We start from the raw sequence: 17,703 nt of genomic DNA, 5'->3' as shown, positions 1-17,703 counted from the left end.
GATCCTGCACACTAAAAAATAAAGAGAGGAAAGCTCTACTGTGCCAAATTAGCAAGAATATTTGGTAGCTAATATTTCTCTTAGACAAGTGGTACCTGCCTACCTGCCAGAGTTCAGCCTCTGAAAGACAGTGAAAAACCTGTACCTGTCAACTCTACATGTGGAGATTTGCCCTAACCTTTCTTTTTTAGGTATAAAAGCCCATCAGATCAGTAATCTGTGTAGATACTACTTCTTTTTAGAGAGCCCTACCAATAATAAAATGCAATACAAGCCCAAATGAAAACTACCAAAGGGAAAAATTAGTGGTCTACCACATTTGAGGTAAGTCTATCCTGATCTGGGTAGTTACCCTATTATGGACATGTAAGTATATTTTCAGGAGAAACTTTCTCACTCATATTATTCTCTCACTAGATTGGGTATAGCCTTTCAGAAATTTTGTCTAAACCGTGTGACCTGGCCCTCTAGTCAGAGATGGTTGGTCCATTGGTAACAAGCTGACCTGAAAAGGACCAATCAGATTCATTCATTTTCGTTATTTTGCTCATATTCTCTCTCTCTCTCTCTCTCTCTCTCTCTCTCTCTCTCTCTCTCTCTCTCTCTCCCTCTCTCTCTCTCCCCCCATTTAGAATTTTGAAGAATTTGAATTAAGAAACAGAGAAGCTAGGGTTATTAGTAACTGGGTCCTTTAAAGGCAGGGCTCCAGAAAGAAAGTATATGAATTCCTGTTGTTGAGGTTTCCAGTTCTACTCTGGTTCCCCTAAGTTTGGCTATGCAACTTTCTAATTTCTGAGATATCTAGTTTTTTTTTTTTCAGTAGATCCCTTATATATACCATTAAAGTTTGTTTCTGTTACTTGTATTCCATTAAAGAAAAATAATAGAAGCATACATGAGTGTGTGTAGAGATGAGACAGAGAGAGATGGCATGAGAGACAGAGAGAGTAAGAGACAGAAACAGATGGCTAGAGTGAAGGATTAAAAGGGATACCAATAGCCAACCATAGGCATAATAAAAGAAATAACTATTTCCCTCTAGATACTAGTTTATTTCCAAATTTCTAGGCAACATATCTTTCTGTTAAATTAAATATAAGCTCCCTATATAAAAGTATTTTTCAAAATATGCAAGATATTAATTGTTCTATTTTAAACTTTTGGTTTCTAGGAAAAACAAAATCTCTTAGACAAACTTGATCCAATTATTATACTTAAAATATTTTCAAATATTATCCACATATAAGAAATAAGATTCTTTAATTTGCAATAACTCCATTGCTTATATGAAAATTTGATAAATTTTGTATTATTAAATTGGTCACTTAACCCAATCAACCAGGAATACAGGAGAACTGAAATGTCCTTTGTAGAGATGCTGAGAGCTTCAAAAATTATTTATGGCATTTAGAGTTGAGGTGGAAAAGGCTCAGGATTGTATATCACTTCTGATCAAGATTAATTTCTGATACATTGAGGAACCCTAAAGTTGTATAAAAATGGTGTTCAGGTGAAAATCTTTGAACTTCCCTCAACCAGGCTTCATCCCATTTTCAGTCTCCTACCCAGTCCCACAATCCTTCTCTACTCTTCTGCCTGACTGGTCACTCATGTGATGGATGTGAGCACAGCATGCCTGGTAATATTAGTGCTGAGAACCCAATTTAGAAGTGAGGTGGAGAAGCAGCCAACTTAGCAAATGGAGCAGAGAAGTATAGATATGAATAAAAAGACTAAAACAGAAAAAGTTAAAATAAATATTGTGATTTTTTTCTAATTTGAACTGATCCTCGGGGTCTGCCATCCATCTGACTAATATTTACTCTGTAGTTAATAGGAGAGAAGGAGTGATAATGGAAGATATATATATCTATATCTCTATATCTATCATCTCTATCTATAATCTATCTATATTCCATATAGGAGTAAGGTTGCTACTTTGCAAAGAAATATGAATACTTTAGGTTTCAATATGTGGAATTCCTCAATTAATAATATTCTATATTTGAAAAATATATTGCTTATAAAACACTTATTTTTATAACTTTATTTGAACCTCAAACCAGTCTAGTAGAAAAGAAAAGTCAGGGTTGGAGTGTTCTTTTTATGTGTCCACTACATAGATGAATAAACTAGGGCTCAGAAAGATTAAGTTACTTACCCAAGGTCACAGGACAAGCAATTGGCATAGCCAGGTCTAGAACCCAAGGAAAGGATTTATTCCACTACAAAGACATGAAACAGGACATTAAACAAACAACATTTAAGAAAAGAAGATCTGTAAATAATTAAGGTTAGGAAATCTGGAGGGTCAGACTCCCATACTACAATGTAAACTCACAGCAAGTGTACTACTCTCATCTAAGCAGACAGGAGAGGGAAGTGTAAATTTGACCACAACTACCTGTGAGAAGGACTGATAGAGTTGAATGTACATTTACACAAAGTCAGCTCTGAATAGGTACATAAGAATGGTCTTCTGACCCAAACATTTCCCATAATGGCCCATCATGATAACCTTTTCCTTCCTACTTTTATTTCTTCAGTAAATATTTTTTTGTTGAGAAGTTAATATGTGCCAGACACAGCTTAAGATGCCCATTTTGTCTAAAATACCCCTTTAGAATGTTGGAAGGGACACACTTTTTCTGAAAATTTTTCTTTTCATAGCCTTACCCATTAAACATTAGTAATCAATAAGGAAAACTGTACTTGGACCTGAGAGGAGGAGAAAAAAATAGAAAAACTTCAAGAAAGAGATAGAAAGAGATTAAGAGTAATGGCCCAGGTAAAGAATAAGAGTGTGGAGATACTACTCAACTTTAGCAGTTGAAGACAAATTTCATCTATAAATCATTTTGTCTTGTTCTCTTCTCAAGGCCATGACAATTCAGTCAAAGAAAAATATGCCTCCTGGAGTCTGGCAAGAAGTATTTTCATGGAAAGTTGTGGTTGCAGTTTGCCTCATATGGGCCGCAATATGCCTACTTCAGAATCCAAATCTTTCAGTCTATTCAAACCTAAGAAAGATAAAGTTGATCTGGTTCTCCCTCCTTTTACATGACATATGAAGAACCACTTACTATTCAACCCCCCTTTACTCCCATGAAAGGTTTCTCTTTGAGGAATATTATTATGTGGATACTTCAGTGAAAAGGTAAGAAACCCAAATGAAAATAAAATTAATTCTTAAACACAGGTCCCTGAGCACAGATCAACATATTTTGAACTTTATATGATCAATGAAATAAGTCAACTAAGAGTAACAAAAGATCGAGTCAAAGTTTATTTGGAAAAGTTGTGGGGTAAAGCAATAACAGTAAGTACTTGGGTCAAAAAGGAAGGGCATGAAAAGCTTCAAGACTATAGTAAATCATGTATCTTTCTTGGGACTCTGCTAATCTCAGAGGGCAGGACTATATGCTGGTTGGTGGGGAGTAGGACATCAATGGGAGGCTTTCAGATAGTACCAGTTATGGTAATTTGGAGAAACATAGTATTAATAGGCTCATTTTATGCCTGCTCTCATTAAAAAATAATGGTTATCATCCTACTGGTCAATATCAAGAATCAATGATATCAGCTTCACTTCAAAATTTGATGTCAATGAATTACAAAAAATATACTGGTGATTCCATCCATTTAGATGGGCCACAACTTATGGAAAGTCTATAAACCTGGTTCCATATTCATTTAGCAAACAGATCACCTACAATTGAAACTGATTACTGTATTTCTCAAGTCTTGTTGTAGGCACTGAAGATAGAAAAAAAAATTAACCTTACACCTTTCCCCTTAAACAACTCATTGTATGGACACCAATGTGTAAAAAAAGAAAAAAGAAAGAAAGAAAAAGAAACAAATAAAAATGCTATATAGTGCAACAAGTGACATAATAGTGATATTATAAAATACTAGAGGCCCAGTGCATGAAATTCATGCATAGGGGGTGTCCCTCAGCCCGGCCTATGCCCTCTTGCAATATGGGACCCCTTGGGCAGGGTCCCTAGGTCTGGCTGGCGACCAGGGCCTATCAGGGCTTTCCTTCCCCCAGCTGTCAGCAGCTGGCCCACCCCCACCACTGCCACTGCTTGCCATCTGTGCTGTGCTGCCCCTCCCTTGCCATCAGTCGCCTCCCTCTGCAAGTGACAGGCATGGGGTGCAATCACTTGGCTGGCCTGGGCCTCCCTCTGTGGGACAATTGTGGAGCAATTGGTTGCTGACCAATTACATCGCACCCACCTTGGCTGACCTGGCATCAGTGTGTGTCATAGCGTGGTCATCCTGAGGGTTGTCTGGATGGTGGTTCTGCTGTTCAGTCAATTTGTATATTACACTTTATTATTATAGATAACACTAGAGGCCCGGTGCACAAAAATTTGTGCACTCGGGGAGGAGGGGGGGTACCTCAGCCCAGCCTGTGCCCTCTCGCAGTCTGGGACCCCTCAGGAGATAACGACCTCCTGGCTTAGGCCTGCTCCCGGGTGGCAGAGGGCAGGCCCAATCCCTAGGTGCAGCCCCTGGTCGAGCTCAGAGCAGGGCCAATCAGGGGGTTGGGGCGCTGCCCCCTGTCATGCACAAAGCAGGGCAGATTGGGAGGTTGCGATGCCACCCTCAGTCACGCTCAGGGTAGGGCCAATTGGGGGGTTGGGGCACCGCCCCCTGTCACACTCAAGGCAGGGTCAATGGGGAGGCTGTGGCGCCACCCCCTGTCACGCACAGAGCAGAGCCGATCAGGGGGTTGGGGAGCTCCCCTCTGTCACAGACAGAGCAGGGTCAATCAGGGGGTTGGGGCGCTGCCACTCTCACACTCAGGGCAGGGCCGATGGGGAGGTTATGGCTCTACCCCGTCACACACAGAGCAGGGCCCGTGGGGTGGGGGGGTTGGGGAGCCACACCCTGTCACACACAGAGCCTCAGGGTGATCAGGGGTGTGGGGAGCTCCCCCCCCATCAGGCACAGAGCAGGGCCAATCAGGGGGTTGGGGCGCCTTACCCTGTCATGAACAGAGCAGGGTGGATAGGGAGGTTGTGGCCCCACCCCCTGTCACACACAGAGCCACAGGGCGATCAGGGGGTTTGGGCGCTGCCCCCTGTCACGCTGATCCCAGTCCCGGGAGGCCTCTTGGCTCCGCTGATCCCGGTGCTGGGAGGCATATTACCCTTTTACTATATAGAATAGAGGCCTGGTGCATGGGTGGGGGCCAGCTGTTTTGCCCTGAAAGATGTCCTGGATCAGGGTGGGGGTCCCCACTGGGGTGCCTGGCCAGCCTGGATAAGGGGATGATGGCTGTTTGCAGCTGGTCACACACCCTTCAGGGTGGGGGTCCCCACTGGGGTGCCTGGCCAGTCTGGGTGAGGGGCTGAGGGCTGTTTTCAGGCTGGACTGAAGCTCCCAACTGCTCCTTTTTTTCTTTTTCTTTTTTTTTTTTTTATTCTGGGCCAGCCTTAGCTCTGAGGCTTGGCTCCAGCTCTGAGGCCTCAGTTGCTGAAAACAGGTATCTGGTTTGTTTCGGTTCTATAATTGAAACTCTGTATCAACTCCAGCTCTGAGATCCCAGCTCTCTGAAAGCTGGTTTCTGGGGTTTTGTTTAGCTTCTATATTCGTTACAATGTTTTTTAAACTGCAGGCTCAGAAGCCGGCAAGGCAGGCGGGGAACGTTGGTTTCCTCCATCACTGAAGCAAGCAAGCCTCATGTTCAGTTTAAGCTGCCTGGCTGCCGGCTGCCATCTTGGCTGGCAGTTAATTTGCATATCGCCCTGATTAGCCAATGGGAAGGGTAGCGGTCGTACGCCAATTACCATGTTTCTCTTTTATTAGATAGGATAGTCACAAAAAGGTAGGAAGAAACTTAACTTAGGATGGTTAAGAATGGCTTCAAAGAGCCATTCTTAGAGGAAAAATGTAAATTTTCTAGGTTGAGAAGGAGTGTAATGTGAGCAAAGAGTACAGTATGAACAAAGACACCAAGGTCTGAAAACTATGTTGCATCATAAGATGAGAGAATAGGGTGTTTAAAGATAGCATTGGAAAGGTAGGCAAGTCTGGATCATCTCATCCATGCTGAACAGTTTATATTTTTGCGTCCAGTTAAGTGGGGACATTAGAGAATTTTAAGGAGGAATATCATATGACCAGATTTGTGTTAGGTAAAGATAAGTACAGTGTTATGTGTAAGGAGAATTGAAGGATGGCAAGATGGAGGTAAGGAGTCTATGTGAGAAGCTATTGCCTTTGTCTAGAGAAGATAATGAAAATCTGAATCAGGATATTTTTAGTGGAATTGAAAAGCAGAGGATGGATACAAAATTTTATTAATAAGAATCTAAGGATTTAGTAGCTGAATGTGGGAATTTAAACAAAAAAAAGAACTATGTTCAGGATTACTCCCGGTCCCTAGAGCTTACAGGGGTGGGCAAACTTTTTGACTCGAGGGCCACAATGGGTTCTTAAACTGGTCCAGAGGGCCGGAACAAAAGCATGGATGGAGTGTTTGTGTGAACTAATATAAATTCAAAGTAAACATCATTACACAAAAGGGTACGGTCTTTTATTTCAATAGTTTTATTCATTTCAAACGGGCCGGATCCAGCCTGCGGGCCGTAGTTTGCCCACGGCGGGCTTAGAAGCTGGCTAGCGGTGGGCATTTGGAGGAAGGCTAAGTGGAAGACTGAGTACGGTTTTGTACATAACAATGTGGTTATCTCTTAAATATTTAAATAGAGGACCAGGAGCTTAGGAGAGGTATCCAGTATACAGATTTGAATTCACACAGGTCGTTAAAACTCTGACATGAATGAGATCACCTAGAATTGGTGTGTAAAGTGAGAAGAGAAATGGATCAGGATCATGAACCTGGAGATAATCTATATTTGGGGGAGAAGAGAATGAACAAAGACAGCAAAGCATATGAGATGGACCTATCTGAGAGGGAGGAGAATGAGGAGAGTTGTCATGGGGGTCAAATGAGAGAGAGTTTCAGGAAGGATAGCCAACAACACAAAATGTCAAAGAGACAGCAAATAAGACATAAATTGAAGTTAGTGGATGTGGTGTCTTTTTCAGAACATGTTTCAATGGGATTATGGAAACAGAAACCTTATGAAAGTAGATGGAATAGTGAGTGGGGAGTGATGAAGTGGAGAAAGTGAGTATGGGGAGACTTTTTAGGAACTTTGTTCTAACAGGTGGGTGAGACAGAACACTGTAGAGATGGGACAGGAGTCAGGAAACAGTCCTTTAAGACAGAATAAACATGAGGATAGTGATAGGCTGTGGGGAAAGGAGTTGATATAGTACAAGATAAAATCTTAACAGAGAGTAGGACATGATGGAATGAGATTCTGGAGAAAAAAATAGGAGGAACAAGAGTACAAGCAGAGAAAGCAACTGTGACCAGAAACAACTCTTGAACAGAAAAAAGCAGCATAGTAGACACTGGACAATCTTGAAAAATTGGCAGTTTTAAGCCAAGGCTCACATTGCGAAACTTGGACAGAAATTTTTGTTTACATTTGTATTGATCATTGTTTTCACATTAATTTTGTGTAATGCTACAAAAGCCCTTTAAGGCAAGCAGAGTGGGATTTTTGCTTGTTTGCTTTGGATTTGTTTTTTTAGTCTCCATCTTACAGGAGGAAACTGAAACCCAAGATTATGTGATTCATTCAAGATCATAGAATCAGTATATTGCATAGACTAAGGACTCTCTACCCAGTGCTCTTCCCAGTACCTCAGAGAATGTTATAAAGACTTCACTGCAACGGTGCAGAGGCAACCAGACCACACTTCTGAAATTCAGAAGAGAGAATCCCTGCCCACAATCATTTCTTTGATTGACAATAGGCATGCTTGGTTACCTGAAAGTCTCTATGACAGTTAATAGGGACATCAATGCTATATCTTCTTTTGAGATGATCTGGGCATGTGCACCCTTTGAAATGTTCCTTTAATATTAGAGGATGATTTTAGATTCTTCTTACTTTATCAGTATGAACAAGGAAAATATTTAGTAAATACACATGTCCTACTATTGCCTGAAAGGACCCCTCCCCCTTTCTTATGGGGCCAAGTAAAACTGAAGTATGTGGAATTATCAGCCCCAGGCATATCACTGACAATTTCATTAGGAACGAGGCAAGAGGGACCCCTTGCCACTCTTCCTCTCAGTGAATAGGAGCACTGCCCTTTAGCATAAAACATGAAAGGAGGTTTCCATAGTTTTGCCAGCTCAGCAGGAGAAAACATTAACCCTGCATATTCTTATCCCAGTTGTCTCAGCATGGATGGGGAGGGAGGGGCCAGAATTACAGACTGTCAGCATGAGAGAGCAGAGCTCATTGTGTATGGGTTAAAAGGAATTAGAGCCACCAGATATGAACACATTGAATTTCTAAGGTTCTCTGCAAGTTCAGATAATTTGGCAGAAAAAGAAATCCCTTTCAATGATTTCTTTTTTCTGTTTATGTTTGGAAATGTGTGGTAGAACTCAGTATTTTCAAAAATGAACAGCTTCAATTGTATTAAGTAGAGTGTCTCCACTTAATTAATTCACTTAGTCCCTGGGTGACACTGGGTGTGGCTCGGCGAGATTTAGGAGAAATCCAATTTATAACTAGGAGGAACCTAATTTATAACTGGGAGGAAGCTTCTGCACCAGGCAGCAAGGCGGCATCCTTCCACACCTTTCCAACACTGCAAGGGAAAGACGAGGTTGGAATTCTAAACTACAGATCGCACGCTCTAAGGACTATCTGTTGTATGAGGGAAAAGGCAGATGTTGGTGGGGTTGAAGGGGCTACTTGCTTGCATTGGTATTCTTTACACTTCAATTAAAGTCCTTAGTTTTAAACAAAGGAAACACCTCACAAATTTCTTGCTTTGTGGACTTAGATTCTATCTTGCAAGTTTTTCATCATCTGCAATATGCACGGTAATTAAGCTGTTTAAAGTTAATCCCAAGATATTTGAAAATCATAACCAATAATATCTCAGGAATTCTTTCCTTTTATCCCTCCATTGCCCATTTCTTTATCATCGTCTCATCCCCATGCCACTGCCATTCTCTTCTTCTTGCCTTAATAATCTATAGTGGTAGGTAATTAATGGCCAATAAGGATCATTTATGCTTTCGTCTCACCCACTGGCAATGTATTACAACTCAGAAATCCAAGACTGCTTTTTATGCTGCTCAAGTGGAAGAGGAAGGAAGTGCAATCTCTCCAGCCCCCTCCCATGTTTCTGCTGGATTTTATGGGTGTGGCAGAGTTTAGACCTTTGCAGATTTTTGCCCTTGTTTTATTCCCTGTTAAGGACCAGGATGACTAGATGCCAGAATGAAGATAAACACAATCAGATCCTGCCATGAGTGATACAGGATCATTACACCCACAAGCAGGAAACCGATGTGAGACAAGTACTCACACATAAATGCCAGTCAGTGTAGTACGGAGCCCACGCCCTAAATACATCATTTCCTTCAGTCTGATTTAATTCTATCCTACATACTGACTTATGTGAATGATACACATCAGTGGTAAACAGGGAACAGGGCCATTTCACAGAGAAGTACACATTTATACAATAGGACAATTTCTATACCTTTTATTTTCTCTCATGCATATAAATTATGCTAAAATGCATTCAGGCATGTGGAAGCTACACAGAGTACATGCATGACTATCGTACATGAAGTGTGCAGATGCTATGCACATTTAGTGCAAATTTCTACAACTCCCAAACACAAAATTTCAGCTTCATTACTTTGCACATCCAATGAACACTTGGGGTTGTCACTGAGAGAGAACCCTAGGGAAGGCAACTGTCCCCTTTTGGGGAAGGGAATTCCATTAGCCTCAATTCCCTTTCTAAAAATCATGCTTGGTTTCCTTTGTCAAAGGGGGGTGTACATATACTTGTGTGTGTCTACAGAAAGTGGCAAAAAGTTGTAAAGCAACATATTTTCTTTTCAAAATTAAAGCTTTCTTAAGTGAATAGCATTGGCTTCCTTTGGTCTCCGCCTTTCTAAATTTTATTTGCCCAGCTCACCAGTGGGGCAACCTCAGGATGTTTCCTTGACAGTGTGCTTAACCCAGCCACCTGTATCCACTGCATTTATGTGTTAGAATGAACACAAGAAGAAGAAGAAGCGTCCTGATTTGGAAAATAAGCAATAGAAGCACAGGTCTCTAGAACCATAAAACAGTTTGGGGAAGTCCGGCATGTAAGATTCTCATGCTCTTCCCCAAACACCCATACACAACCCACCAAACCACACACAAAACCCCAGGTGCCGGTTACTTTATTTATGTATGTATGCATGTATGTATGTATGCATGCGTGCATGCTATGCCTCTCCATCCACTGCTCTGATATTCTGCTTCTGTCTCCCTTCCCCTTCCTCTTCCTTCTCCTTCATCCTCACTCCCCGCCCCTCCTTTCAGGGCGCTGGCTAAATGTTCTAATCTGGAAGGCTGTTTCTTCTCCCCCCCCCGCCCCCCCCCGCCCCCTTCCGATTTAGCGAGTGTATTACAAATTGCCCAGTATCCAATACCTGCACAGGAATAATGCCCAATTCCTATCTCTTGCACTCCACCCCTAAGGCAATCAATCTGCAAAAGGCTTCTTTAACCAAGACTGCCATCCCCTTCCTCCGGGCACGCGCGCTAGCGCTCGCTCGCGCGCGCGCGCGCGCGCGCACAGGCACACCCTCACCCATATCCCACACCCATTTTTCTCTTTAACCTTCGCCAAAATCACTCAAACGTGTTCCAATAAATGTTTGAAAGCTTCATTTGGCGAATGCCAGGGCACTGTCGGTTCCTGCTAAACACCATACTCTTCATTCCTCCCTACCCTCACTCCAAGTTTCTAAAATGTCTTTCAAGAAATAAGTGAGCAATTTGAAATGGAAGAAAAACCTGGGCAGTGGGGGAGGGAGGGTGGGGACTCGGATTCTTGCTAATCTTGTGTGTGTCCCTCTTCCGGATGAAAATGAGTCACCAAATGCTTATTATCCAGAATGTTAGCCTGACTCTGGTCACTGACAACCCCAGGAAAAATGCAAGGGAAAGGGAGAAAAGACCTGATTTCCAACAGGTAATACTGGGCTCATCTTTCCCATCCCCTCGGAGCTCAAAGCTCCTAGGGGCGTGGTCCACCCTCTCCTCGGACAGCTGGCGGGTGCACAATCGCTACGGATTTTCCCCTTCCACGCGGCCGGTTTCTCCCCCAGCCCCAGTTGCCTTCAGATTCTTTTTTTTAAAAAAATAAAAAAAAAAAAAAGGAGCATCTCCCAAATCAGTTTCATTCATTGACAAATAAATAAATAAAGCCTTCATATGTTCTTCCATTAATACCTGCGCCCATTTGAGGCTCAGGCATGTAGGAAATAAGGCTTCTCCCGCAGCACATGTGAGAAAATTGTACCACAGAACAAGCTATACTCATTACTAAATATTATTCTTTCAACCAGCTTTTCGCAAAGAATATAAAGGGCTGCTTCCCCATCTTATAGGTAAAACCTACATCTTTCTCCCAGATCCGTTTCTACCTCCACACCCGCAAAACCAGACCTGAAATGCTGAACATTAACTAATAGCCGAATAAATAAATAAATAAATAAATCGTATTTCTAGCCAAACAGGCGTATTTTCCCTATCATCATCTAAATTAGTAGCAGCAACCCCAAACCAGAGCATGAGAAACAGAATAGAATAAAAGCTGGGATGTAACCGTCAGTTACCATAGGCTAAGGAAACGCGAGCACCATGGCCAGAGCAGAAGCAGTTAAAATATTTTCCCTGCTTTTACAGGGAAATACCGTACTCTGGTAATTTCACAACAGCAAGAAGTAAAAATCTTTAGCTCTACCTGTTTGGTTCTTCTCATACAGCACAGCATGGTTGTATCGTCCCTTGCCTTCTTCCTGCCTTCTCTCCTTTCCTCCTCTCTCTTTCTTATTCCCCCCCTCTCCACCTCTTTTCTGCTCGCTTGCTCACTCGCTCTCTCGCGCTAGCGCGCTCTCTCTCCCTCCCTCCCTCTCTCTCCCTCACACACACCAGGGCAGTTAGCAGCAACTGTAAGGTCCACAGCTATTGCTCATCGCACATGCTCTCTCCTCTCTCTTCTCTCTCTCTCTCTCTCTCTCTCTCTCTCTCTCTCTCTCTCTCTCTTTCTTTCTCTCTCTCCTTTTTTCTCTCTTCCCCTCCCCACCTACTCTTTTTTTTCTTTCGTCTCTCCATCTCTTTCTCAGAATTGTTCTCTAGCTTTCAATGACTAATCTCTTCCCCAGCCCCCACCCCCATTCTAGACAGTCACCCCCCCCCCCCCAGTCCCCTGCCAGCCTCATGAATATTTAAACATCTCCAATCTGGACCCAATTACCCACCGACTTTCTCGCTGCATTGAGAGAGTGGGTGGGGTGGGGGCAGAGAAGTATATCCCAGCCGGTTCAGGAGATTGGATGGGATGTGTTTTACATGGAAGAGGGGCTTGAGGAATGCTTGTATTTCTTCTCTAACTCTGTTCTTTTCCCAATATCATAAAAGCAAAGAACAGCTATTCTGAATGAGTAGTCAGACTTATACAACACGTTATATCTGCTATTTAGGTTTTATGCAGTTAATAATTGTGAGGGTTAAGTTCTCTCAAAAAATAAAATAACATGTAAATATTACACATTGTGTGTATACTGTACTCAGTATTCACATAACCTAAAATAAGTGCATACATATAAGCTGAGGTATGTACAACATATCTCATTTTGCTTCAATATTCTTGAAAAAATCCACGAATATATTGCATTTTAAACATTCTAAGCACTTGAGTTTAGAAATAACTAATATTGCCCTAGCTGGTTTGGCTCAGTGGATAGAGCATCAGCCTGTGGACGAAAGGGTCCCCTATTCAATTCAGATCAGGGGCACATGCCCTGGCTGTGGGCTTGATCCCCAGTGGAGGGCATGTGGGGGGTAGCCGATCAATGATTCTCTCTCATTATTGATGTTTCTATCTCTCTCTCCCACTTCTTTCCTCTCTGAAATCAATAAAAATATTTATTTTTTTAAAAGTGTAAATAATATAATTTTTAGGTATATAGTACTGTGCAATTTTGGGACTCTTACTGAACCTCTCTGCACCTCATTTTCTAATCTCTAAAATAGGGATAATAATGCCAACCTATTATTAGCAAAGAACAAATAACAAATGTATGCAAAGCACAATGAAGCCATTCTTAATACATAGTAGATTCACCTCACAGACTGTACTTTTCTGAAATTTAGGTGACATTTCCAAAGACTATCTCAAAGAACTTTTCATACTATTTCTTGTTGTTCATTAGTGGTGCTAAGCATTCCCAATTAAACAGCTCATATTCTTTCAGCTCCTAGACATGAGCCTAGTTAATAGGTGTTAACCAGACAGTTATTATCATATATAATATCAGGATCACTGAGTTTAATATATGCAAAATGTGTTTTGACAAAAGCGAGGTGCACCCATCTCAGAAGGGACTCTCTCAAAGAGATAGATACTCAGGGGTTGATGGTTATAAATTGTCCCCAGAGGTCTTCCTGAGCCTCACCTGCTGCAGATCCAGCCTTAGTTGGCTTTTCATTCCTCTCAATTTGCTTCTTAGCTTTCATATGTTATGATTAAAATATAGAGTTAGGCCCTGGCCAGATGGGTGGCTCAGTTGGTTGGAGCTTCATCCCTTAGACCCGTGGTCGGCAAACCATGGCTTGCAAGCCACAAGCGGCTCTTTGGCCCCTTCAGTGTGGCTCTTCCACAAAATACCATGTGCGGGCGTTTCAATCGTACAGTGCAATTGAAACTTCATGGCCCATGCGCAGAAGCCGGTATTTTGTGGAAGAGCCGGTATTTTGTGGAAGAGCCACACTGAAGGGGCCAAAGAGCCGCATGTGGCTCGCGAGCTGTGGTTTGCCGAGCCGCCGTTTGCCAACCACTGCTTTAGACCAAAAGATTTCAAATTCCATCCCCAGTTAGGGGTGAAGGGCTGTTCCAGGGGCAACCGATTGATGTTTCTCCCTCGCATGTCTCTCTCTCTCTCTCTCTCTCTCTCTCTCTCTCTCTCTCTCTCTCTCTTTCTCTCTCTCTCTCTCTCCCTCTCTCTCTCTTTCTCTCTCTAGCAAAATAGTCAATAAAAACATATCCTAGGGTGAGGATTAAAAATAAATAAATAAATAAAGTATAAAGCTAGGTTCTGAGTTTAATATTTTTTAATGTTGTAATGAGCCCAGTCAGAGCCAAGCTTTCAAAAACAGCTTTCTATGGGTATAAGTGATAGAAGAGGGTATATAATATAAGAAATGTCTTCACCAGAGGCATTTTGTTTATGGATTAGGATCACCCTACCTAGCCCGCTAGGGGCTAGAGAGTGATAAAGGAAGGAAGCAGAGGAGGTGAGAAGAATTGCTTTTTCTGGTGTTTAAACAGACTCATAGATACAATCATTGTGTGGTCCAGTATAAGGCAGCTAGCAGAAGCCCACGTAGTAGGCCATAGAAAGAGGCCAACTCCTTGCCCTTTCAATGCACTCCCCTCAGCCTGCTATTTATAGCTTCTTTTCCTTTTTATTTATTGGAAGAAAATTTGGAACCTAAGTGGCATAATGAAGTCAAATAGAGTCTAGTACTCAAAACTAGTCATAGGCCTGGATGAATTTTAAGATGACATATGTTAAGCCACAACACTTGGCATCAGTTTTTTCAGTAGTTCACATGCAATATTTCATCTAATACTATAAATGAGGTCATCACAATCACTAATCCATTTTTATGGAGATTCTAAAGCTAAGTAAATTAAGTACCTAGACTAGGTCCAACAGATAGTAAGAGTTATGACTCCAAAACCCTGTTAGCTACTAAAATGCATTGCTACTCAATGGATCTCTATACCTCATTACTTCTGGTCCTTTGGAAATTAGACTATGTAGTGGACGTTTTTGTGTTGAAATGAAGTTAGCATTCTCAAAGGCCCACCTATTAGGCCCAGCCCTTACCTCAAGGGCCATGGGGAACAAGCTGATATCATCATCTAGTAGCAAGTCCTCCATGTGATTCTGACCAAATATCAGCGACTTCAATCACCCTCAGAAGCCTCAGTATTTAAAACCTGGCCCATCTTGGATGCCTTCCTCTGGACATTTTACATTCGGTCTATCAGCCTCTGAAAATACTTCCCAGAAGGGAACTCAATATTTCAAATTCAGGCCAGTGTGGCTCACTTGGTAAGAATGTGGTTCTGTGCACTGAAGGGTCCTGGGTTCAATTCCAAGTCAAAGTACATACCCAGGTTACAGGAGGTAACCAATCAATGTTTCTTTCTTCTCTCTCTCTCTCTCTCTCTCTCTCTCTCTCTCTCTCTCTCTCTCTCATCTCTCCCTCCCTTACCCTTAGCCTCTCTCTAGAATCAATGAAGAACATATCCTCAGGTGAGGATTTCAAAAAACAATATTCCAGCCCTAGCTGATTTGGCTCAATGGATAAAGCGTCAGCCCATAGACTGAAGGATCCTGGGTTTGATTCTGGTCAAGGGTACGTACCTCAGTTGCAGGCTAAATCCCTAGTTTTGTCGCATGCGGGAGGCAACCTATCAATGTGCCTCTCTCTCTTTGATGTTTCTCTCTCTGTGTCTCTCTCCCTCCCTTCCATTTTCTCTAAAAAATATATCAATGGAAAAATATTATGGGATGAGGATCATAAAAAACAACAAACAAACAAACAAAGAATTCCAAATTTAATTTGAACAATATGGAATCAAATCCAATACTACCCACCTCCTGCTTCAGCAATGGAAGTTATGGGATGATAGAGGAATGAGGAAGAGAAAAGCACACACTGATGTGATCTTGGCAAAAAAAAATATATATATATAACCAGTGTTGTTTTGATCCCTACCAATAAACCCACCAGTCCATATAGCCAATCCCAGAAAATGCTAGGTTTATATAATTTTAGATTAGCACATTAACTCATTAAACTATCAGAAAATTTCCCAACTATAGGTTAGATAATAACATCATTTTAAAAGAAGGTGAAGAGTGGTGAGGCCAGATCCCAGTTCTATTCTCATATCTTTTTTAATTTCATAGAAAAATGATGTTGTTTCTATAATAAACCCAACAGTCACTGGGCTTGACTACAGGCTCTGTCAGATAGTCTGCCATTTTATGGCTAGCACTTGAGAGAAGTGTGTCAGCAATTGAGGTAGAAAATACATTTTGTCTTTTTACTCCCCCTTCCAGGAGTTTACTTTTTTAACTTTTAGTCTTAACCTTTTACCCGTTGTATTGGTGTACTAGTGCTACCATAACAAAATACCAGACTGTGGGGCTTAGATAGCAGACATTTATTTTCTCACAGTTCTGGAGGTTGGAAGACCAAGGTCAAGGTTGGCTACCTCTGAGGTCCACAAGGGAAAGATCTATTCCAGAGCCCTCTCCTTGCCCTACAGCCACCCTCTCACTGCCTCTGCATATGGTGGTCCCTCTGTGCCTGTGCACCCTGGTGTCTTTCTGTGTCTGAATTGCCTTATTAAAAGACATTAGCCCAATTATATTGAAGCCCACCCATATGACATCATTTAACCTTAATTACACCTTTAAAGGACCTATCTACAAATACAGTCACATTCTGATGTACTGGGATTAGGGCTTCAACATATGATTTTTTTTTTTGGGGGGGGGGGGACACAATTCAGTCCACAAAACCAGCATTCTTTATCAGTATTTTCTGACTTTATTCATTTATTAAACATTTTCTATGTTGCAAAAACATCTTACCCTTAAGGAGATACACACACATATATGAAAAACAAAAAAAATGCTGTTTTAACAAAACAGGATTTGATGCCAAATCTATGTTATAAGAATTCAGAATACAAGCCAAGCCTCACTGCTGTGGCCGGAGCGGAGAAGCCAAGCCTCGAGGAGAAGCCAAGCCTGTGGCAGGACCAAAGGCCTAGGTCCCAGGTGCCAGAGGAAAACCAGTGCCAGCAGCCAGGGGAAGGAAGGCCTATTGTGCGAATCTTCGTGCACTGGGCCTCTAGTCTATATAATAAAATCATAAGCAACTGTTAAGGTGGAATGACCAGAACAACTGGTCACTATGATGCGTACTGACTACCAGGGGGCAGACGCTCAATGCAGGAGCTGCCCCCTGGTGGTCAGTGCACTCCCACAGGGGGAGCGCTGCTCAGCCAGAAGCCAGGCTCACGGCTGGCAAGCACAGAGGTGGTGGTGGGAGCCTCTCCTGCCTCCATGGCAGCTCTAAGGAAGGAGCAGCAAGCAGTAAGGAACAGTGAGCAGGCAGGAAGGTGGTAAGGAGTGAGGGGGTCCCAGACTGCTAGAGGGATGTCTGACTGCTGGCTTGGGCCCACTCCACGGGGAGTGGGCCTGAGCCGTCAGCCAGACATCCCTTGAGGGGTCCTGGACTGTGAGAAGACATAGGCCTGGCTGAGGGACGGCCCCCCCCCCCCAGTATTGTAATGACTATGTATGGTGTCAGGTGGGTACTTGACTTATCAGGGTGATCACTTAATAAGGTATATAAATATCTAATCACTATTTTGTACACTTGAAACTAATATAGTAGTGTATATCATCTATAACTGGAAAATAAATTAACTTTTTAAATTACCCCAACAAATCAATAAAAAAATACACTTTAGGTTATAAAATAA

General features: G+C 42.2%; 1 protein-coding gene across 1 annotated transcript in view; it reads right to left on the bottom strand.

Moving 5' to 3' along the window:
- Nucleotides 1-12,003, bottom strand: part of GAP43 (growth associated protein 43) — a 99,870-nt gene extending 87,867 nt beyond the window's left edge. The window contains exon 1 of the mRNA XM_036347135.1: nucleotides 11,872-12,003. Coding sequence (XP_036203028.1) covers nucleotides 11,872-11,901 — 30 coding nt within the window. The 5' untranslated portion in view covers nucleotides 11,902-12,003. The remainder of the gene's footprint in view (nucleotides 1-11,871) is intronic.
- Between the last annotated feature and the right edge of the window lie 5,700 nt (nucleotides 12,004-17,703).

The sequence above is a fragment of the Myotis myotis genome, unplaced genomic scaffold, assembly GCF_014108235.1.
Source record: "Myotis myotis isolate mMyoMyo1 unplaced genomic scaffold, mMyoMyo1.p scaffold_m19_p_2, whole genome shotgun sequence".
Classification (NCBI taxonomy): Eukaryota; Metazoa; Chordata; class Mammalia; order Chiroptera; family Vespertilionidae; genus Myotis; species Myotis myotis.
Note: the sequence above shows the minus strand (reverse complement) of the source record. Positions and strands in the feature narration are given on the sequence as shown.